The sequence below is a fragment of the Meleagris gallopavo genome, chromosome 23 (assembly GCF_905368555.1).
Source record: "Meleagris gallopavo chromosome 23, MGAL_WU_HG_1.1, whole genome shotgun sequence".
Taxonomy (NCBI): Eukaryota; Metazoa; Chordata; class Aves; order Galliformes; family Phasianidae; genus Meleagris; species Meleagris gallopavo.
This window is the reverse complement of record NC_139426.1, coordinates 3403214-3425860: the sequence shown is the minus strand read 5'-3', so window position 1 is coordinate 3425860 and position 22647 is coordinate 3403214. Positions and strand designations below refer to the sequence as shown.

At 41.4% G+C, this 22647-nt stretch overlaps 1 protein-coding gene across 1 annotated transcript; it reads right to left on the bottom strand.

The window, feature by feature from the left end:
* Nucleotides 1–2051: 2051 nt before the first annotated feature.
* On the bottom strand, nucleotides 2052–20661 carry SLC25A33 (solute carrier family 25 member 33). The gene is made up of 7 exons (XM_085242658.1): nucleotides 20507–20661; nucleotides 12011–12190; nucleotides 7815–7892; nucleotides 6832–6932; nucleotides 4972–5038; nucleotides 3338–3621; nucleotides 2052–2504 (listed from the first exon to the last, which is right to left on the bottom strand). Exons 1-7 carry the CDS (start codon nucleotides 20554–20556, stop codon nucleotides 2302–2304), a joined length of 963 nt encoding a protein of 320 aa, XP_085098784.1. The 5' UTR covers nucleotides 20557–20661; the 3' UTR covers nucleotides 2052–2301.
* Between the last annotated feature and the right edge of the window lie 1986 nt (nucleotides 20662–22647).

Genomic DNA, 22647 nt, shown 5'->3' with positions numbered 1-22647 from the left:
ACTAATTCTGTCACAGCTGGCAGTAAAGCTTAAAGAACTACAGAAATCCAGAACTCCTTCATCAGAACTAGCTGAAGCAAAAACCTAATCACTTTCTCTGAGTCCCAAATCCCTCTGCAGTATCATTTAGTTCCCCCATTCTTAAATGATAGTGGTCTACACAAGTGACTAACTGTAAGAGAGCCAGAGTGCTGTAACTACACAGGAATACTAATTCAAGAAAGCAAACCTCAGAAGTTTCAGAGCAGCAGCACAAGTGTCCTGGTTCTTAAAAATAGAAACAGTACTGTGTGACAGTTTCGACATCTAGAGAGAGACTAAAGCTTTCACTGCTCATCATCTCCATTAAAGATGGCATCATCTCCATGTCAGTTTTTAGTTACTCAACTGTTTCTTATTTTAGCTTAAGGGTAACATGATATGCTCTTTTCAGTGAAACATAATAGAAATCAGCTATTTTTGCACTGTTTTGCCTCATAATGAGGCACACACACATTCTATCATTTGCACTGTGCTCCTCCATCACACTGATGTCAAATATGACATCAAGTACCAGTCACCAGCTAGGTTCAGCTAGGTTTGAATCCATTGTTTTCTGCAACCAAATATTAACCTGTCTTACAAAAGACAACCCTACTCACTAACAGGCTGTTTCTTAATGCTTTGCATGATCCTTCCAAGTCCGAAAAACATCTCTGCTGTATATGCTCCTTGAAGTCAAAGATGTCCATGAACACTTGCTTATGCTCAAGAGCTCAACACCTGCTCAGATCATGAGAAGCTTATTGTTCAGTTCAACAGCAGGGAAAACTGAAGCTGGGCTCAAATGCTGCAGTGTTTGTTTCAGCTGTCAAAGCAAATGACACTAATGAATAGGAGAGCACAGAATAACCAAAGCAAAACACAGATCTTATTTAAGTTCTAAAATATTTTATCCTGCTCTCTCAGGAATTATTATGCAGACTATCTTTTAATCACAAATTACTACTGCAATACAAGCAGCAAAGGTATTACTGAAATTAAAAGTACATTTTAATGTTCAAGAGAGGGCCAATCAGATCAACTATGTAGGATATTTCATTTATAACTGAAAGGTAAGAACTATATCATGAGTACTGTCGAAGAATTCCCCTTCAATATCGTGTTTTTGGAGGGGATGTGTAGATATTGTATTAATGTGAAACGTGAGCACTGTTGCACAAGACTGGCAGGTCCTTCTTATTTCATTCTTTAAGAAATCAAATAATGACAAAGAAAGTATCTACACAGGCTTTGTGGGTTTTTTGGTGGTAACTCCAGGACATGACCATGAGATAACAGACCATCTCAGTTCCACTAGAAGTGCTGCTCTACAAAGACATCAAATAAAGAGGGATTTATTCCTGAATGTTGTATTGTAAAGCAGAATCCAGAATTGCATTCAAAGATTGTAGTATTTGAGACCTATCTTATCCTCTCTTCTACTTTCCAGGTCCCTAGCATTGAAAAACACAAAAAACAGCTCCACAGTAGAAAAAGGCTTAGCAGGATACACGACCAAGGTAGCACGTCTCATGGAATTTCTACAGGGCGGCCAAGCCTCAAACACTGACTGTCCTTATGCTCTCAGCCATTCACAAAAGCAAGGTCTAAAAGCAGTAAGTCAGGACAGGTCAGTCTGCAAACACCAGTGCACAGATGCACAGTGCTGTAACTAAGGACATTTTACTGAAGAGCTTCCCACAATCTTATTTTGCAAATTTTACCAGTGTAAGTGGCTTTTCTAACAGATCCTGGTGTGCCTCTTGAACGCTCCAGAATGTTCACACAGCAAGAAGTGATGTACCACAAATAAACTAGAAGACCTCTCTAAGTTATTTGGACATAAGCTTACTTTAGTGCTAAAAGATGACACAACAGTAGTGGTAGGAAGACTTAAGTTTCAAAATTCCAAGCCAGTTCTTCAGTTTTAATACAGTTTTAATGAACATGAGTCCAAGAGACCACTTGATGGTATGAGGTACATTCCTTGACCACAATGGCTGTGCTTAAGGAAAAGGACAAACATATACTTAAATTAAATAGTGTAATTTAATTTAGTAGCTGCTTAATTATCATTAAGTTAAAAAAAAAAGTTATAATTAACTATTAACATTAATGACTCAAAACCTTTCAGAAAGCATGAATCCAAAAGGAAAACATTCAGCAGGTGATCACAGACTTGTAGTTCTTCCACCAACAATGCAACCTGCGTCAGTCATTAAGGACTATTTGTTCAACGAAGAAATTGGTCTACAGTCAGTAACAGCAGTCTTGGCTCTGCTACTTTGCACGGTCTTCTAACAGATACACAATTAACTCGTAAGTGGACAACACAATGGCTGTGTTTGGTATCTGCCGGATGAGCTGGGCAAAAAGTCCCCTATAGAAGGCGAGGTAGCCTTCCTCACGTGCTACCAGCCGTGCTGTCTGAATGAACGCCTTGTACTTAGTGCCTTCTTCTCGCAGCCGTGTCCGTATGACCTCTGCAGAAAAGTAAAACAGCCCAAGGTTAACAAGACTTACACATTCCCAGAAACATGCCAAGATCAAAAAAAAAAAAAAAGGATGCAAGGCCCAGAGATGTTAAAACTTCCCTGCCTCCATTGCTTGCCAGCCAGGGCTTTCAGACGTGAAATCCTGCGTGCTTTGTCCTTTAGGCAAGAAGGAATGTTAAAGAGGGGTGCCCTTCCATGTAGAAAAAATGGATTATTTGCTTGGTCAAGCTGCTACAAAATGAAACACTTCACTGATACTCACGTAGCCAATACTGCAGTATAAAACCACAATGACAGTCACTCATTTCTCCAGAAACACCACTCTTTACCCATTGAGTGTTTCCCACCACTCGATTTGCATGCATGCACCCTATTCTGAGTTTGTATTACTTCAGATGCAAATTCAGTTAATCAGATGATCAGAAAACATACCTTCACCTATTTATTCACCTATTTATTCTTCTAAATACTTAATTACTTCCAAATACCACACAATGCTATTATTCAGTCTGCATATAAACTAAATGTATAAAAGCTCCTAAAAGCAGTTGGGACTCATATAGATGAGGCTACTAGTGAGAATGGATGCAATAGGCACTCAATTTTTTTGGTGTAGCTTTGAAATGAGGAAATGCTAGTCACTACGTAGCTAGGCAGGAATAATAAGAACAGTACTAAAAATCTCAGTGCATTTGCACATGCCACAGTAACATGCACAGGCCATTCAAACAGACAGGAATTTTACAACCATAAAACTCATCGTTTGCCTTGCATTAGAGGCAACAGCTGTTCTGCAGTCACAAATGGAAAAGTTAACATACCATGTGGATAAGCAATACAAGAGGCACAGCCCTTGGAAACAGCAGCAGCAAACATCAGTCCAAAGAAGTTTGTGGAGCTCCTTTCGGTTCCGTTAGAAGAAGAAGAGGGCAGCTGGACTTCCTTCAAGTGCTTTTTTAAACTTTCATAAATAGCAAAGCAGATAATGGTCTCAGAAATCCCAGCATAGGAGGCAGTCAATCCTCTATAAAAACCACGGATACCTTCCATCTGGTAAACATATCTAGCACACTGCAGAGCATTCATTGGTTTTGAACCTCTGACTCTAAAAACAACAAAAACAGCAAAACAGGAAACAGAATGAGCCCAGAATGAGAATAAAGGTTAAAACAAACAACAACAACAAAAAAAACCTGATGGCTTTCAATACTTTTCAAAACTACAGAATGTTTCTCTAACAAGTTTTACTTCAAAAATCTTCTAAGAAAGCTGCATGGAGCAGAACTGTTATGCTGAGAACCCACACTTGGCTCTGCAAATTTATACATACATGTAATAATTCTTACAGCTCCAGCTCTAACTAGTCTGTGACAGTTCACATCAGTGCTTTAAAAGACAGTAAGCATTGAAGAGACACTGCTTTATATTAAACTACTAATTCCACTTAACGCTATCTTCAGCAGGCCGAGATACATAAGTCTCCTACACGAGAAACAATCTTTCATTTTAATAAGGCAGCATTCAGCTCAAAGGTGACACCCTGTGAAGTGCTGGAATTGAGGCTTATGAATTATCTATAAGTGATGGTGTCTTAAAGGATCTTGCTTATTTCACATAAGACATTCTTGCAGGAAAGAATTTCCTTTCTAACGAGTCACATTATTACCTAATCCCTCATTGCTCCAATATCCACCAGTGACCATGAATCACCCAAGTGGAAGACAAGTACTGCCCAATTCCCCCTCTGCCTTCAGGAGGTATGGTTAACTGTGATACAATGCTGAAGGAAGTATGAGAACATTAAACCACTGCAACAGATTCTTGCTGCCTCTGGAACATTTTATGAAATTAAACAAATCCTGCTTCATTAGAATTTAAAAAACATCACTCTTTCTGCTTATAGCTACTTAACTGTGTATCAGCAACCTCAGTGTGCTGCTGCAATACATGTATCTGTATGGTCTAGGGCCAGCACAAGGGATGTTGCCAAGTGGGACAAAGACTGTGAGCCATGTTTGGCTTCCCACGTGAGCTCCCCTGACCTTTCCATAGCCTCTATTACTGCTCTATCAGAGCACTTCAGTCACTGATGTATTTAGCCTCAACACCAACCCCTGAGCTTCAGAAGACTTTCTAAAGCAAGATCTGAGGGCAAATTAATGCTATGCCTTACTTTACTGGAATTTACTGGAACCAAAACCTGAACCTAACTCAGGCTGGAGGCAAATTCCACATCCCTCTATAGAAGCTGTGAATCAGATTAAACCAACACCCAAAAGCTAAATATCCAGCATGACCAGGACGGTAGCTTCAAAGATGAAAGTGAGAACTGGGGAAATAGAGCAAGATCTACCAAAGTCTAAACAGCTATCAGAAAAAAACATCTAAGTTTTTCAGAGTTTTCCAGAGGCTCCCTTAGCCATTTAGCAGCATCCCATCTCCTTCAGTTACTTACTTCCGTTCCAGTTGCATTCTGGTTTTCACCATCCATATAGGATTCATCAGGGAATTTGTGATAAAGGCTGAAAAAGTGAAAAGAAAAACAGAAGTATAGATGAATTCAGGCAGTCTACTGCCATTGTTCAAGCAAGCATGAACTATACACACTGTGCAGTGACAGTTCTAGTTACCAGCTGCTGAGGTTTCAAACAGCATACAGGCATGTAGCCTCTAACCTGTCTCCAGCCAGAGAACTATCTTATATTAAGAAAGCTCCAGAAGGCATCAACCAGCGGCCTTAAGGGCTTTCTTTCTGCACCTATGTACTTCATGTTCCTAAACAATGCTGTAGGCAAAACAGCTTACTTACTGACTGGGTTTTAGAAAAAATAGACAGGGAAAACAAGCATTTATTAGTGTCTTGTTCTCCCCAAGACTCTAGGTGGTGCCATTGAGCTATCTCATTAACTGAATCCACCCACAGTTATGGGGTCAGTTTGGCAAACATTTTTAATGATCACTCTGCTGACTGATACTTGAATTAGTGGAGCTGCTCTGCAGTATTCTTCCAATGAGAACAGGCTATTTCCTTATCCTGGGAGGAGAAAATACAACAAGCCAAAATAATTTGGCTAAAACAATATCAAAGGCTCGCTGATGTCTATTAACTTTTGCTTTAAACTATTCAGAAATATTTTTATAGCATTTCAATTGGAATAAAGTTTTATCCTCACTTGTGAACAAGAATTCAGAAACATGACGAAGCATTGAACAGTAAAACAGCTCCTCTGCAAACAAGGTAAGCTAAGAGCTAGCAAGCTCCTGGCATCGAGCTCTGTGAAGTCTATCTTTGGCTTCCTCCAAAAGCTGATGTTGGAATATTTCACTAGCACTGGAAGGGTCCCTGTCCTTTAGAGGTGAGCATCAGGTCATGCCACTATTCAGAGGTCTGCAGCTGTAACACTTGGCGCATGGTTTTACAACATTCTTACTGAAAGTCTTCAATTAGAAAGACATTCAAGCATGTGTTTCTATCAGTTTCATTTGCTCCAGCAATTCCTAAAACCCTTCCCTCAATGATAAACGTGGCCAAACCAGAGAAGTTTGAATAAATAAATAACACTGCCATAACTTACTCACAAGAATACTTTGCCTATAGAAAGCACTGTGCCAAGAGTATGACTGTATTGTCAATTGGTACATAGGCACAAACACGTGCAACAACTTTGCTACAAACTTTAGATTGCAGAGAGAGGTGGTTAATCAAACTAGATGCTAAGAAGAGCAAATCTACCCCTTTTTAGTAATGTTATGAAACACCAATTTAAACTCTTCAGAGTGTGTTCCTTAACAGTCTTCAAAGCAATCCTGCCAGCACTCCTGTCTGTTTGTGAGAGAACAAGATGTTTCCAGACTCACAGATTTTATTTATAGTCTCTGAACTTTGGCTCATTAAGAACACCTTATACATACTGTTGTTTCACAATCTCAGTACATCTCCTGATCCCATCCTATTATGGAGATGATTGCTGGATATATTTCCTAGAAAGCAGATCCTCCATACCAATGTCTTCTGGATCTATAAGCTTGTACTTGTACGGATGTCACAACTATTCACAGACCACAGTCAGGAATTATCTATTAGCCTGTACTGACAGACTAAAAGTCCAGTCCCTATCTTAAGATAACTTCCATTCATTTTCTAGCTACTGAGAATAAGTCTTGTATTGATAACAGCTTGGAATACATACTTCAAAAAGTTAAGGTGCATCTCAGAGCCATGCAGATACCAACACAAGCATGGCAGGTACTGCTAAGGGGCCAGATGCTGGAGTATTGCTGCAGACCACATGGAAAGTGAATTGCAAACACATACCTGCAGAACCTGCAGAACAGATATGCACAATGTTGCTGTTGGGTACAAAAATGCCATTAAATCGCTCTTTGGCTTTGGAGTAGCATGCAAAATAGACAGCTCTGTGGAAAAACAAACAAAAAACAGATGAAAAGCAATATAATACACATGACATCAAGTTAGGTATGTTACAGTATTACCTCCTCTAGAAAAAACAAGACTCTCTAAAATGGGGCCTCTGTATGATGTTTCCATCTGCAAGAATAACAAGCTTTTTTCCTCTAAGGTGCCACTATCTGACTTGACACCCACACGGTAGAAATATCTTACTTTCATACCAAGTCTGCAATGTGAAGCAGCATGGTCTTGTTAAAGCAAGTTACACTGGATACTAATGCCAACCCTGGCATTTAATACATTTCCTACCCTTGGGTCTGTAGCATCCCACTCTGAGCCTACGTTTTCCCTACATTTGGTCAGAGCTATAGTTGCCTTGGCAGCACTTAACCCTGGATTGAAACTAAAAGCAGTTTTACACACTTGTATTAATACGTTAAAATATTCCCCCCTCCTAATTATTTTTTTGAGGATAGCATCATGAACAAAGTTCCACTGATAACAGAAAGCACAGATCAAAACAAGCAGCTAAGACACACATACAGAAGTTTGCCAAAACATGACAAATCCGTCAGATTGAGGTTTCATTGTTAGAAAAAACAGTACTGACTTTCATAGTATTCCATCCTTTTAAGAAGAGAATATTGACTAGATACAGGTAGTAAATTTATTAGTTACTGATACATGTAAGTGAAAGTCAGTGCTAACAAGTGTAAGGATGATTTTTAGAATTATTTGTTGACACGAAAGCTGTGAAGTCTGATGCTTTGCAAAGCACAGTTTATGGATGGGATAATTTTATGACCTATTCTTCTATATTGCAAATGGGTTGCAACATTCGAGTTGATGCTTTAAATGTGCCTTTTAGCAATAGCTTAACTATTTACCTCGATGGTGCAACTCCAACCAAGTTTGGACCCAGACCTCGGAAGAGTGACCTTGGTCCTTCTTTTTCCAGAATTGACCTTAAAATAAAAGCAAACAGAGGAAAAAAAGGATAGCATTTAGGTTAAAAGTTACGCTTCTTATTCTGGCAGACAGTCAGTCAAAAGAACTGTGCTAAAGCAATCAATGTTAATTGTGAACTTACTAGTTTTCAAACTGCACAAAAGAATCGTAAGAAAATTAGCAGAATTACACACTATTGAATAAAGACCACTGTGCTGTAAGACTTCAGTGCACTGCAGGCGAATTTGTGTCATATGACAGAAGGTTATAATTTCCATTTTTGAAAGCTGAAAGGAATTGAACTTAATAGCTTCACAGAGAATCCAATATTAGTTGACTGAAGAACAAAGATACTTTTGTCATTCTCTGTATCCAAGAAATTTAAGCAGTTCAGGAGTCTGTTGCCTGAATAGAGGCACAAAAAATTTAAAACCACCAGCACTCTTTACCCTTTCACAATTAGTCACTTTTTTTTTTTTTTCCCCCCAGAGTGGAAGTTGAATGCTGCACCCTTCTACAAGCTGTTCCCCCAGGCAGTTCAGAGTAACTCTTCTGGTTTTGAGGGTATTCAAAAGAGTTCATAGCAACACACCAGAGGATGCTACAAACTACAGAACTACCCCTGTGTGTCACCAGATTTCATGACCAGGTGTAAAGCAGGATAACAATCAAATAATGTTTTCCTGTAGTTCTGCAACTGTTACAGCCCAAGTTTTCAAAGCTGTTTTCATTCATTTTTCCCCACATCTTGGAAGGCATGTTCAGCTAGAGCTTCTATGATAGTCCAGCTGTCAAGCTCTACACTTGCTCAGGTGAAAAAGACTTCCTTTTACACAATTATTTGCCCTATTAACAGAAGACATTCAGAAGGATTGAATTAACACCCAAACACTGGTAAACAGCCAAGTATTCACCAGTGAGAGCCAGATATGGTCCAGTAATCACTGGGGCTTAGTGCACAGTCTGCTGCAGTAGATCTCTACAGAAATAAAGGCTCATCACGTGAAAACCATGCAATAAAATCCAGATAACATCAGGTCCCAGGGGAAGTTCACGTGCATCTGTTTGTACTGTCCAACTCTCAGTTTGCTTTCTAGGTCATTAGCACTGTTGGGAATGTTCCCTGCGGATTCCAAAAACAAGCTCATTAGGCAGAAGAAGATACATAGGAGCTCCTGAAATGTTTTGTTTCTTTTCTTTTTTTTTTTTTTCTGCAGTGGAGTAGAACTTTCTGTGTAAACTCCAAAGCTGAGTGTCTCCAAGGAGACAGATCCACCAACTACTCCTTCTTTGTCATTTAACAGTCACGACTGCAGCTTCCAGCTGGGGTGACTCATGAGAATCTTAAAGGGATTAGACAAAAACAGCCTGTCCTTCTGGAGTGCTTCTATACAGCAGCAGGCTTAACCTGCCCTCCTGAGTACCTACTTTTTTTTTCTATTTACAGCAGTTAAGGAGCTTTCAGATTCAGCATCTTTAAGTCTTCTAGAACAATTTTATATGTAGGGCTCTAAAGGGCTGCTTCCTTAGCCATACAGTTTTCCTAAAACAGAAGATCCAAGTCACATCCAGGTCAGCCATGTATGTATGGTCAGAATTGAGAAAGGGGTGTAAGAGTATAAGAGATCTAACTTACTCCTCTTTCTTCATACATTTGTGTTTCATCAGATCACAATCAATAGCATTATCTGTACATCACAGGCACTGTCAGCAAGGGAATGACAGATTGCATGATTATTTCATTCTCACTTCTTAATCCTCTGGACTAAATAGGTCAAAAACGTGGTGATACATGCAGCTGAGCAATTCCTCAAGTAAAATGGAATCAAGATCATAGTCACCACAGAAATTCTGAGGTGAAATGAAATCAAGATTTGTCAACCAAATTTAATGAGCTTAATAAATACATTAAAAGGTTGACCTAATTTTAACCCATTTCTTCTCTCCCTAAAAGGGAGATCTTACTGAAAGATGGGAAAAGGAAATAAATTAACAGCCTCATATGTTTAAGTTATTACTTCCTTTAGTAAGAGCTGTCTTTAGTCCAGTGCTGCAAGGTGAAAAAGTAGAAAGGGAAAGAAGAATATCAAAGGCAATTGGCACTGAGTTATACTTTTGGTCACGAATTGCTGTAGATTCACCTCTGAATACAAAGTGTTTGGCATGGGAAAGAAGCTCTGTTTATAACAGAAACTCAAGTCCCAGAATGACTCTAGGCATCTAGTTCTGCAGAGAATTTGAGTTAGCACTGTGCTGTTACATAACTGTGCAGCTTCTCCTCAGGCAACCTGCCAAGTGTGTTGGCCTTACATAAATCATTCAACTTGTTTTGCTAGTCAGTATTTTCTTTGGCCTGTATTTTCTATTACCTGATCTAAGCAGGACCTTTCTGCATTACCCTGCGATGTGCTCAATGATCCAGATAAACTCGATGCATTGCATGATGTCTGAACCATAACTTTGGGTTGTGATCAATGGTTCTGGGTCCAGGTGGAGGCTGGTGGCAAGTGCTGTCCCCCGGGCATCTGTCTTTGGACTGGTACTTCTAAACATCTTTATCAGACACAGATGATGTGATTGAGTGCACCCTCAGAGGGTTTGTGGATGACACCAGGCTGAGAGGTGCAGCTGATACAGAAGGAAGGCATTTCATCTAAAGGGACCTGAACAAGCTCAAAAGGTGGATCCTTGTGATCTTAATGAGGTTCAAGGAAGCCAAGTGCAAGGTGCTGCACTTGAGTCAGGGCAATTCCACATATGCATACACACTAGGAGAACTCTCTGAGCAGCCCTGCTAAGGACAACTTGGGGCTCCTGATAGATGAAAAATTTAACATGAGTCAGCAGTGTGCACTGTGGCACAGAAGGCCAACTGTAGTATGCAGCCAACTCCTGGACTGCATCAAAAGAGGGGTGCCCAATAGGTCCAGGGAGATGGTTGTCCCTCTCTACCCTTGTGAGGCTCTATTTGAAGTACTGTGCCTGGGTCTGCAGCCCCCTGAATAAAAAAGATGTATAAAATCTTTTGGAGCAAGTCCAGAGGAGGGCTGGAGCACCTCTGCTACAAAGACAGGCTGGGCTTTTTCAGCCCGGAGAGAGAAGGCTCCAGAGAAACCTCACCGTGGCCTTCCAATTCTGTATGTATAGACAGGGCTGTCTCTTCTTATGTGCTGAATTCAGCACTCACTCTTCTTAAACTTCCTGTGGTTGGTGATTGCCCAGCTCTCTGATTTGTCTACATCTTTCAGCAAGGCCTCCCCACTCTCAATGGAGTCAACAGCTCCTCCCAATAATAAGGGATCAGAGAATTCTGGGGGTCATCTAGTTCAAATCAGCACTCAAGTAGGACCAGTTTTGAAGATGGATCAGTGACTGACTGATTGCATCACAAAACACAAAGAATCAGAAATCTCATTACAACACTGGCCTATTAAGGAGGAAAGGCTACAGACTCTCACCTTTAAATGAAGCTCCAAGAGAGAGAAATCAAAACTTTACTTCATCAACCTGTTAAATAGCATGGGCAGCAATAGTAAAAGTATCATTCCAGCTACTCAGAGAAGATTGGGAATGGCTCCAGGAAAGACAGAGTGCATAGTTCATTCAGTCCTTCAACCACTGTGCCAAGAATTGGCCTCAGCTAGAAAGGATTACCTGTTCTGTTGCTCAAAGTCTTCCTGCTACTGAAAAAGAAAAAAAAAAAAAAAAGGAAAAAAAAAAAAAAAAGAGGCCTTTTCCTGAAGAATATTTTCTGATAGTTCCTGCAAGCTAAAGCATAGTAAACACAAGGCTTGGAGTACACAGTGTGTATTGACTCCTAGAATATAATAACTACAAAAATCTCAAAAGTAGATTAAAAATAACACTCCCAGACACTTACCCAAATCAGTGTGCTTCAGAAAGCTTCTGAGTGCTAGCAATAAAATTCTGTGGGAGCTTAAAGGAACACTCAGGAACTCTATGTATTTTTAAAAGAATAATTTATCTTTCTACTGCTGAATCCAAAAGCCTAACTGACATGCATCCTTGCAGTGCAAGTCTGGAGCAAAATTTGCATTCCTTGTTTGAACTGAGGAGTCGAAACTCAGATTACTGGTGTCAATTAACATTGAAGGACCAGAGGAACAGTACTCACTTAAGAACGCTAAAGAGCCCAGGTGAAACAGATGTTGGCCTGACCATTCCTTCACCACTGATGGTCCCCAGCTGGACTTGTGGGTAATAGACAGTCCGAAAGGCTAGTTTTGAAGATTGGAGCCTAGTCTTAATTACTTCTAAGGGACAAGTAAAGATGGCACCAACCGTTCCTCCACATCTGTAAAACACAATTTAAGTAGAAGACAGTCAGTAAAATGTAGCTGCACAGATATAGCAAGTCACAAGAGCACAGAGCATAAATAAAAGCTGAATAACTGAATCCAATTGCTCCACACTGTGGATAAATTAACAGGAAGCAGAGCTGTTTCCACATCAGGCAAAGGAGACTGTTCCCAAGCCCTGTGGGAGGGCAGAGAAGGCTGAGAAACACTTATGATCACTTATGATGATCCCATGTAGTGATGAAGTTGGAAGGGTGAAACACAAAAACAATTCCCAACTCCAACAAAAATCCATGACTGATCATCTGCTGGAATCCTGCCTGTAAAAACTTCAGAGCACCCATGTTTCAGAGGTGGTTGTCCTAATACTGACATATCCTTGGATGGATTTTTCCTATGGGAAGCAGGAAGCTGGCAGATGAGAACAAGCGACTGGGGATTAAGAAACTGCTCGCAGAAAACACAACAATATCATTCTTCACCATTTCAATAATTATGATTACAACAGCTCTCTACTGTAAGTTAAGTTCTCTTAAAAACAATGGCTATGAACTTTTCTGGTGTGGGGAAGCTGCAAGGATGCGAGGGAGGGTGGGAACAGGGAGGCTGCTGTTCTTCAGGCTACTAAAGATAATTAATTAGAATTCCCACGGCCTGATAACAGAAGCACAGAAACATTACAGATGTACACTGATTATAGAATCGTAAAATTATTAAGGTTGAAAAAGATCATCCAATCCAACTGCCACCTACCACCTACCACCAATACTGCCCACTTTATCAGATCCCTCAGAGCCAAATCTACCCTTTCCTTAAACACCTCCAGGGATGGTGACCCTACCACCTGTCTGGGCAGCCTGTTCCAGCACCTCCCTATTCTTTCTGAGACATCCAAGCTGAGAAACTGAGTGAGAAACTAGGATGTCTCTGGGCATGGGGATGAAAAGGCAGGTGAGATGGCTCAGGCTGCACTCTAAGCAGCAGCCAGACATTTTCCAAGGCAACTTCTAAAAAGAAGGTCAAATTTCTCCAAGATAAGGAGTGTCAGTGATCTGGAGTGCATCACACCCACCTTGCCCAGCCTGTACTATGATAACAGGTGTTGTGTTGGAAACTTAATGCTGATGAGTTACAAGGCTGGTTGATGGGCAGTATCAGTGACACACCTCTGAACTGAGCTCCTGGATACTGCAGGCTGCTCTGACTCACTGAATGGAGGCCACTCCAAGGGAGATTCTCCTTGAACAGAAGGGGGTCAGGGAGCCACTGTGCTACATCCACATTATTTTTTATATATATATATATATATATATATATATAAAAGAAAAAAAATCCCACCTGGCATAAAATCCTCTTACTTAAAAGGTATCGACCTGAAAATAAACTCAGGCAGAAACAATTCAAACTATGGTTTTAATAAGGGCATTTAACTTGGTTTGCCCACATTTCTAAAGAATTGTATCATGTGTTAAAGTTTTCTAACTGTTGTTATCCTGCTCTTATCACTGTCCCACTCCATGTTTTTCTTGTTCTAGGGCTTTTTCAACATCTTTCTTTAACCCGTGATTTCTCTATAACCAGATAATACAGAAACTGCTGGTGGCTGGAAGCTTGGTTTTTCAATCTGTTGCTACTCACCTAGCTCACACTCCTGGCACAGAGCTCTATCATAAAAAATATATTTCAAGGCATAATAGAAAATAAACAAACCTGAATCAGGGTTGATGATTTCCAGACACACTCTTTTTTACATTACCCAGGGCTGACTGTTTTTTACTGTAGAGTTTCACACAATGAATTCAATGTTCTGTACTACACTGCACAAAAAAAAAAGGTTCCAAACCCTCTCTTGTTACACCTTTCCCAAGAAGGCCGGCTAAGGTTGCCAGTGAGGATCACACATCAGTTTCTTACTGAGACTGGGATGATATCTGAATGTTCCAGTACAGTGATGGACAACCACCAGCAGCCATTACTTCCTATCACCTATCTACTTGTATCAAAGAGCTATAAAGATCCTCAATATAAAACTAGCCCTGAATGTAATTGCTGCTCATCACTATTGCCACACGATAAGAAACGGGGGAGCAAAAGTTGGAAATTCCCCAAGCTAGCTAACAGGCTGAATGAAAGAGTTCAAAGGTTGTTACACCAAAACACATTGAGCTTCATATTATGCTACAACAGCCTGGGGAGCCACGTTAGGGCTGCCTGTTCTGCTGCAGAGGCTGTGCTCATCTTAAGGCAGTCGGTGTGGCTCACAAAAACACACTGGGCCAAGAACACACAGGTGCACAACACCCAACTCTCATCAGTGACCCTGGTCAAACATCTCACACTCTGTCACTGCTCCTCTACCATATTTGAATGTCTCTTCTTTGAAACCTGACAGCTAAAAATAATTCTGAGGATGACTAAAAAGAACACTTAGTTTTATTAAACCAACACGTTTTGATTTAAGAAGACTTAAGAGGTTTTGTTGTTTTTTTTCTTTTCCAAAGGTACTTCCTACAACTGAACAAATTGACAAGGAAATGTTTTTTTTGTTTGTACAAGTATCTAAGTATGTTATTCCTTCAATAACCTGTGTTTAGACTTGCCTTGGAAAACAGCACAAATCTACAACTTAACTTTCTTTGATGTTAATGTCAATTTGTGATTTAAGTAATTCTCCATGAGAGGGAGAGGAAGAAAAAACCTAATCCCATCCTTTGATTTGCATGTAAAGAATTCCTTGCTAGAGTAGCAAGAACTCTGTATACATGTTTGGGAACAGAGAACTACAAAAGGATGTTAATAGAGGTACTAACATGTATTTTCTGTATGTGAACTACTTCAATAGGAGAATCATTTTTAAGCACATGGAAAATGGTAAAGATTGGCAAAAAAATGCAGCAAAAAAATACATACCAGTTTACAAAGGCATTATCTGGTGCTTGCTCAATGTCTTACATTAAACACTAACAATTGTTGGCTAATATTCTTGAGGGTCCTGGGTTCTAAGCACTGCGCATTTCAGACATAATCAACCAAAATAATAAGCTGATATGACCAAGTCTGGCAATCTGATTTAACAGCAATACTTCAGTGAGTTTCTCCTCTAAGGTCTTGCTTCCTCCTCTTCCTTGATTAAGGGAGAGAAATCTTAACCAAATTGAGAAAATCTTTACATTCAGAGTGACAAATCCTGTAAGAAAGAACTCTGCCTTCATCTCTTTTCGGACCACTAAGATCTGATTGTTGAATAAAGTCACAAAGTTGTTGATAGAACTAGGTGTGTGCCATGGGATCAAGAATGACGGCGTTTACAGAGACCTCACCAGGTCTCTGATTGCTCTGTGTACTGAAGGAGAGCTTGGACACAAGCCTTTTGTTCTGTCAGTGCCACTCTGGTGGGCATCACTTCTGTTTATCCTTCTGTCTTTTTAGATGCTTCTCATGTCACTCACATGCCTCAGCCCAGATCTGGGAGAAACAGGCCAGGAATGGATTCTCCAGCAAAACCTTTCATGTCCCCAGTGCTCAGACCTTTAAATGCAAGGACAAAGTGTTCTGAGAGTTCCTCTTGCAGATCCACGCTGCCACTCTCCCCACTACATATTCAGTACATAAATGTATATAATTAACACTCAAATAACAGCAAGTCTGAGTGAGTTCTATGAAAATAATTTCATTTCCTTAATAGCTAATTCATCTACCAACTCCACACTACTGTGTTTTCTATCATCATTTATGAACATCAGAACAACACTTTCATACTAACACTCCATAAATTCACAACACTGAAATTCCATTTGCCTTTTCTGACCCACCAGCTGCTCAGACTACAGTGACATCTTGCCATAACATTTTTTAGCCTCTCTGGCATGTTCCCTCCTGCATCAGCTGTCTTCTTTCTTCATGGCTCACTTCTGGAATTTCATCCTTTTAGTTTGATAATCCAGTTAATTTATGCAGATTTGAATACTTGAGTACTTCTGGGAATGTATATGTAATCCCTTGATATTCAAAACAATGAATTAGCATCTGCATCGTCAGTTTTAACAGATCAGAGTGAATGTTGTCAGCACGCCATTTAAGAAAAAAGCATTATCTAAAGGAGCAATTCTCAGAACATCAATAGGATGCACAAACCATGCCCCAAATATAAATAAGCAGCAGACAGTTCTACTAGGGACTCTGACGTATTGGACATCTTGTTCAGATGAACAGATTTTCCTCCACGTGGGAATTTGTTTCCATTAAATCCTGACGTTGCTCGATTCCCAGAAAGATGGCTGAATAACATGCTGTGCATAAAAGAAACACTTTGTATTCCTACAGTGTTCCAAATACCTTCATCTGGGAAGGAAAAACAACAACCAGCCTCTCTCAGCTACATAAACAGCCCTAACCCTGAAAGATTCAGCTGTGAGTATGCAGCCAAATCCATTTGATTTGGGAAGATGGAGGTGTTGCCTCAATTGCAGATTTAAGCCTTAATTCTGATTAGGACGAGGTTTTTAATGAGACACCATGCAGAACTGCAGTTCCAGAGATGTGAGCAGTGTTCACCACGATTACTCTCTTGCTAAAAGCCCAACAATCTCTAAATCTGCCTTTAGTCAAAAGTCACACAGTCACACAGCAAGCACATGACGATGGGCTCCCAGCCCTGCTCTGCATGCATCACACACACAGATCCCTTCAGTGTGAGACACCCAATAATGCACCAGCTTGGGCCCATTGCAAACTGCCAGAAAAAAAACAGTGTTTGTACTTCAGGCTACAAATACTTCCTCTAGAGACACGATTAGCCAGGCATACATTACCAGTGGAGCAGTAAAACACATCTCTGAGTTGTCATGTCCAAACACAGGAGCACATTTCATATCCTCAAGCCAAGGGCTGAGTGTTTGTGGAGATACAGCGTGCTGTGCATTATGAGTTGCAGAAAAATTATTTACTTCCATAAAAAGAAAACATTCTGTGTAAAAGCCACGCCAAGAATGTAAATCTCAAAATTCAATTTTAACTGTTCTCTCGCTGACAGCTTTCTATTTTTACAAAGTCCACCCCCAATACACCAATGACTTGCATTTGAAATAAACTCTCAGCACCCACTGGCACAACTGATATAGATGATGCCAACTAACTTAATTAAGAGCAGGGATTATTGCATTTGGTGCTACTGACTGGGCCCCTCTGATGGATGCAGGACTCTGTTCAGCTAAATTCAGTGGCACTATCCTTGAAGGCAAACTGAGATGAGCCATTTTCCCCATGATTTTATTTGTGATAGGGATTTCATTCTGTTTTTCTGATGTGTGCCACATGGCCTAGCATGAAACACACAGTATAAGCAGTGAAGCAGGTTGCATGTTTGATATCCAGTATTGCATCATTAAGAGCGTAAACAACATGAGGTGCTGCATTCCCAGAAGCCATAGGAAAGGCATCTTCAAAACAATACAGACTGTTCTTTATGGTTTTGAGATATAAAGCATTCACAGCACCTCTAGCAAATACAGCTGTTATCAGGTGTGTGTATTGCTGCCAGCACTTGGTGTTCCTCAGGCTGATGCACTGTTACTGAATTACATCAAGCAGATGAGAACCTAAACTAGATAGGGAGCTGAAAGACAGCAAATCTCATTATCAGCTTAAGGGCTATACCATACACAGCATAACAGAAATAAGTACTTCAGGTCAAGGCTGCTTCTCTCCATTCTACAAATGTATTATAAGTTGTGCAAGATGCTGAGCTTTGTTACATGGTAAAATACTTTTTTGCAGGTGAAGCTAAAGGAGCTCATTCACTTAAATAATTTTGTTTGAGATTTACTGGTATTGTCAGCCTTTCCAAAGTACACTTCCAGCTCCGTTCCAGATGGCTTAAGGAAGCTTTGCTTGGTGTCTCAGGTTGCCTTTCACAGCAATAACAGAAAGGAGTTACAGCGTTAAGCCTCAACAGCAAACAGAAAAAAAGTCACAAATGTGATTTTATTCATAGAAACAGTTCCTTTAGTTTCAGTAAAAAACCTCTTCTTGAGGTTCAGGAATAGACACCACTCAGTACCTCTATCAAATAAATCACAGTAAGGAGTTTGTTCAGTTTTTGCTCTGCCTCTAAAGATCACTTCTTAGCAAATCCCTGTAGCAAACAATATTATTACAGCTGGAAAGACAAAATGAAGTCACATCTGCTGAATCCTGAGCCAAAGTTTTCCCCAAACAAAAATAAGAACTCCACTGACTTCAGAAGGGAAGGAGGAACCCAGACTTGAAAGCAGCTTGCATTTGTTGTACAACATAAGCATCACTCTATTTGTTGCTTCAGAAACCTTTCCTGCCCTCACAGCCATCTTCCCATCAATATCCCAAGAGCTTTTGGCCTGCTGTTATTACTGTAAATCTTAAAATGAAAAACAAGCAAGAGGAAGTCAATGACTGTTTCTATCTGTAAGTAAGCTGACTTGCCTTTTTTGTGCACACATAAGAAATTGCATTGCATTTCCTTGAGATCTGACACACCACCCCATACTCATTTTTGCAAGAAGCTACTGTAGTACTACCAGTAAATCTCAAACAAAATTATTTAAGTGAATGAGCTCTTCTAGCTTCACCTGCAAAAAAGTGTTTTACTGTGGAACAAAGCTCAGTATCTTACACAACTTATAATGCAGTCTGAGCTTCCAACACTTTCTTCTACAGGAGGGGATAATTTTATGTCATACAGAACCTAGTTCTGCAGGTTCTGTATGGCAGTTTGAAGCTGACGTTCAGTTTGTTGTTCCATCCAGTGAGCCCTAAGAGGTCCGCATTTCTGACTTGAACAGCAGAGGTAACAGCATTATTAAATGTGGACACACAATCAGAACTGTGTTGGGATAGCAGGTGGGCACATACACACATACCCTTATCTGCACAGGGCAAACACCTTAGCATTAGCTGGTGCACAAGAAGGAAAACTACATTTGCTATCTCACTGTCCTTTCTGTAACATCACAGCCAAACAAATGACGGTGCATTTTTCTGTGCCTCCTGAACACATTCAGAACAAGAATCAGCTTCAACAATTAACCTGTAAAGGCCTGTATACCCCAAAAGACCATCCCTCTCCTCTATGCCATACTTTCCAAACTGTTTTAAAAATGGATCAATCTTATTATAACTAAGAGGCCAAGATGATATTCTCTGTTGTGCTTCTATTCCTTCCATCCACGCTCTATCAAAACCAGCTTGAACCTAATGATTTCCCAGCAGTAGTCCATAAAATGCTTATTAAGATCTTAAGAGAAAGTAGAGATTGTTACAAAATAACTAAAGAAGATGTTGAACATTCAGTGTTAAATTAAAACCCCAATGAGTTTACAATTCTAATTTATTTGTTGTGCAAGGAGTTACATGAGGACACCTGGAGTTCTGGAGAGGCATTGTTTCTGTCCCAACTGGCTGCATGGGCACATCCAGGTCCAGTTTCTGGCACAGGATCCAGCAGAGAATGGAAAAACAACAGGGAGAGAGTACTTACAACAATGCAACTATTTTAGCCAGCACAAGAAAGGCTGTATGTCTGAAAAACTTGGCTTTGTTGGCTTTAATATTTGTATTACTTATGTATAACTTACTCCTTCACGGCCAACCTCCTCTCTCCATTTAGCAACAGAAGCAGCAATGGCTGCTATTAAGCAGATTAACAGTAGATTTCATGTGGGCTTCTGAACTGTCAGCTGGCAAGCACTACAGCTATCCCACTGCTCAGTGTGCCTAAACCATTAAAAAAAAGATTTCTGACATGGACAGACCTACTACATACCTACCTAATAGGTGGGTGGGTAGGATTTTCTTGCTGGACTTTTGATTTTTTATTTTTAATTTCCACATTATAACGATTTCACGAGACTTCAACTAAAATTACCGCGATAGGCCATCTCACCAGGGTGTTTTTTTGTCTATTTCATCCCAAGCTGTCGACACAGCAAACTCACAACCCCTTGAAGAAGCAAAGACAAAGCAGCAGCAGCATCCCGGCATGCCATGTCCGTCATTCAGTAACACCAAGGCCTTTTCTATCTCTTTCTTTCTTTCTTTCTCACCGAGCGGGCCCTTTTCGGGTCAGGAGCCCTCCGGGCAGAGCCCACGGGCCGCAGCTCCCACTCCCACCCCTCCATCCGAGCGCCCGCAGCCCATCACGGCGCGCCGCCCGCTGCCGGCAGCCCAGCGAGGTTTTGAATTAAAAGCAGCCGACCGCCGCGGCACCGCGCCCTCAGAGCGTGCCGGGATTTCTTACAGCCGCCGAGCTCCCCTCGGGAGCAGCCCTCCACACTCACCCGCCGGCGAAGAGATGCAGCAGCGTGTTCTCCTGCGGGCCGCCCGCCATACCGCCGCTGCCTCGGCCCCCGGCTGCCCGGCCGGCCGCTGCCAGCAGAGCCGGGTCGCGGCGCGCGCACGTGACGCCGGCGGGCGGCGCTCGACGCGTCACACGAGAGCGCGCGACGCGCAGGGCGGGAAACGCCTCCTGCCGGCGGCCGCGAGGCGGTTCCTCACAGCGCCCCCGCGCCGCTCTCTGCGCGCGCAGGTGTGGCGGCGACGGCCGACTGTCGTTTATGCAAAAGGCTCTTCTGGTTTTACAGTCAGTGAGAACATAGGAAACACCTCCGCCGTTTCGCTGATCCAAGCGAAGAAAATCACCGCGACTTCCACTTATGTGTTCAAAACCTGCAGCTTCCCACAGCCCTTAGCACACCTGGATCCGATCCAGGGCTATTTGTGAGGGTGCCCTGGCAGAGATGGGTAGCAGATTTAAGAGCACACGACACGAAGCTTTTTCAATTCTTGTTCCCTGCAGTCAGTGGAAGAACTCCGGCCCAGTGCGGTGATTTATGCTCCTCTATAGGAGCCATCAATTTATGCGCTGTGGGTGAATTTCACAGCCAGGACACTTAGGAATGTCTGGCTTTTTACATTAAAGCTAAAATCCTGGGGAAAAGATTAAAATCTACAAAAAGACCCTAAGTCTGCACATTTTTCCATATACACAAATGTTCTATTATCCGTGACAACGAGCTGAACACACAGCCTAACTGCAATTGAGATCCAGACATGAACTTCACGCCTCCAGCTTGGCACAAGCTGAACTTCCAGCCCCAACGCTGTGCGATGCAGGAGTTCAAAGTCTCTGTGCATATCCTCAGGCTTTCCTAGTTGGAGGAAAAAATGGCTTAAAACCAAGAGATGGAGCAGACCACAGTCCACAATGGGGGCAGTGCTTTTCGGGAGGACCCCAGTCTCCAAAAACAGTCCTTCAGACCTTCCTGTGTCTTTGTGAGGTGACGGTGATGAACACCAAGGTTCTAAAAAGAATATCTACCTCTGAGATCTTGTGTGGTGGCTGAAGGGTGACGGCGTACTGAAATAGAGTTAATCTAGTGGGCTGTCTATAGGGTTTGCTGAGACTAAGGAATGAACACAGCATTAAGCATCTGAAGCCAAGTCACTGCTCAGGATATCTGGCCCCAGCACAACCTGGAATCCTGAGGATCCTAAGTTGCCATCAAGGTCCTACAAAGCTACTCTTTGTGATAATGTAGGACATAGACTAGAGCTCCAGACAGTGGCATGGATTTGCTGTCAGTATTTCAAGGAAGCCGGGCCTGTCAAAGGGTGAAATAAGTGAAGAGCTTTCTTTAAAGTATAATCCCAACGGCTCATGCAAATTAATCTAAGAATAGAAAAATCTGGTGAGGAGATGATTCAGAACGAGCTGGCAACCTTCGCAGGATTATCAGGAAGCAGATGAGTCTATTAACATCTCTCTTTTGTTTGCTGGAAGTATTCATTTGGCTGCCACATGATATCTGGAGGTCCACGTAGTCTGAAGTGCCTTTTCCCAACCAATAAAACCACTGACCTTATCACAATGACAAAAGCACCTGCGTATGCAGGTAGGCATATGCATTAAAACACGTCCATGGCATCTGTAAACATCAGTGTCACCACAACTGGCTCTCTGTACTTCTTTGCTAAGGCTTCCTACCAAGTAAAAGTGGTGCATATTCACATGCAAATAACTAAGCAGTCACATAAGCACACATATATACACAGTGAAAGCTGGGGTGTATTTTCTTTACGTGTATCCATAAATGTCAAAGGCACAATTGTGGGAGCACTGGCCTCTCATATTCACGCACATAGAGCACTCACACATACATACATACACATGGACACAACTTGGCCAACCATTTCCCCACATGCCCAACCAAGAAAAGCTCCCCCCACATTAAAACCAGTCTTAAGCCGCAATTTTATGTTCCCAGTCCCACAGAAACAAAGCAGCCCTTCTCACAGTGTGCACATGTGCACAAACACCCATCTGTGGAGAGCTGTGATGTGGCAGGAGGTTATTTCCAACCCACCAGCACACTTGGGAAAACAGCTCCTAGATCAAATGGGTTGGTTAAGCCTGAGCAGG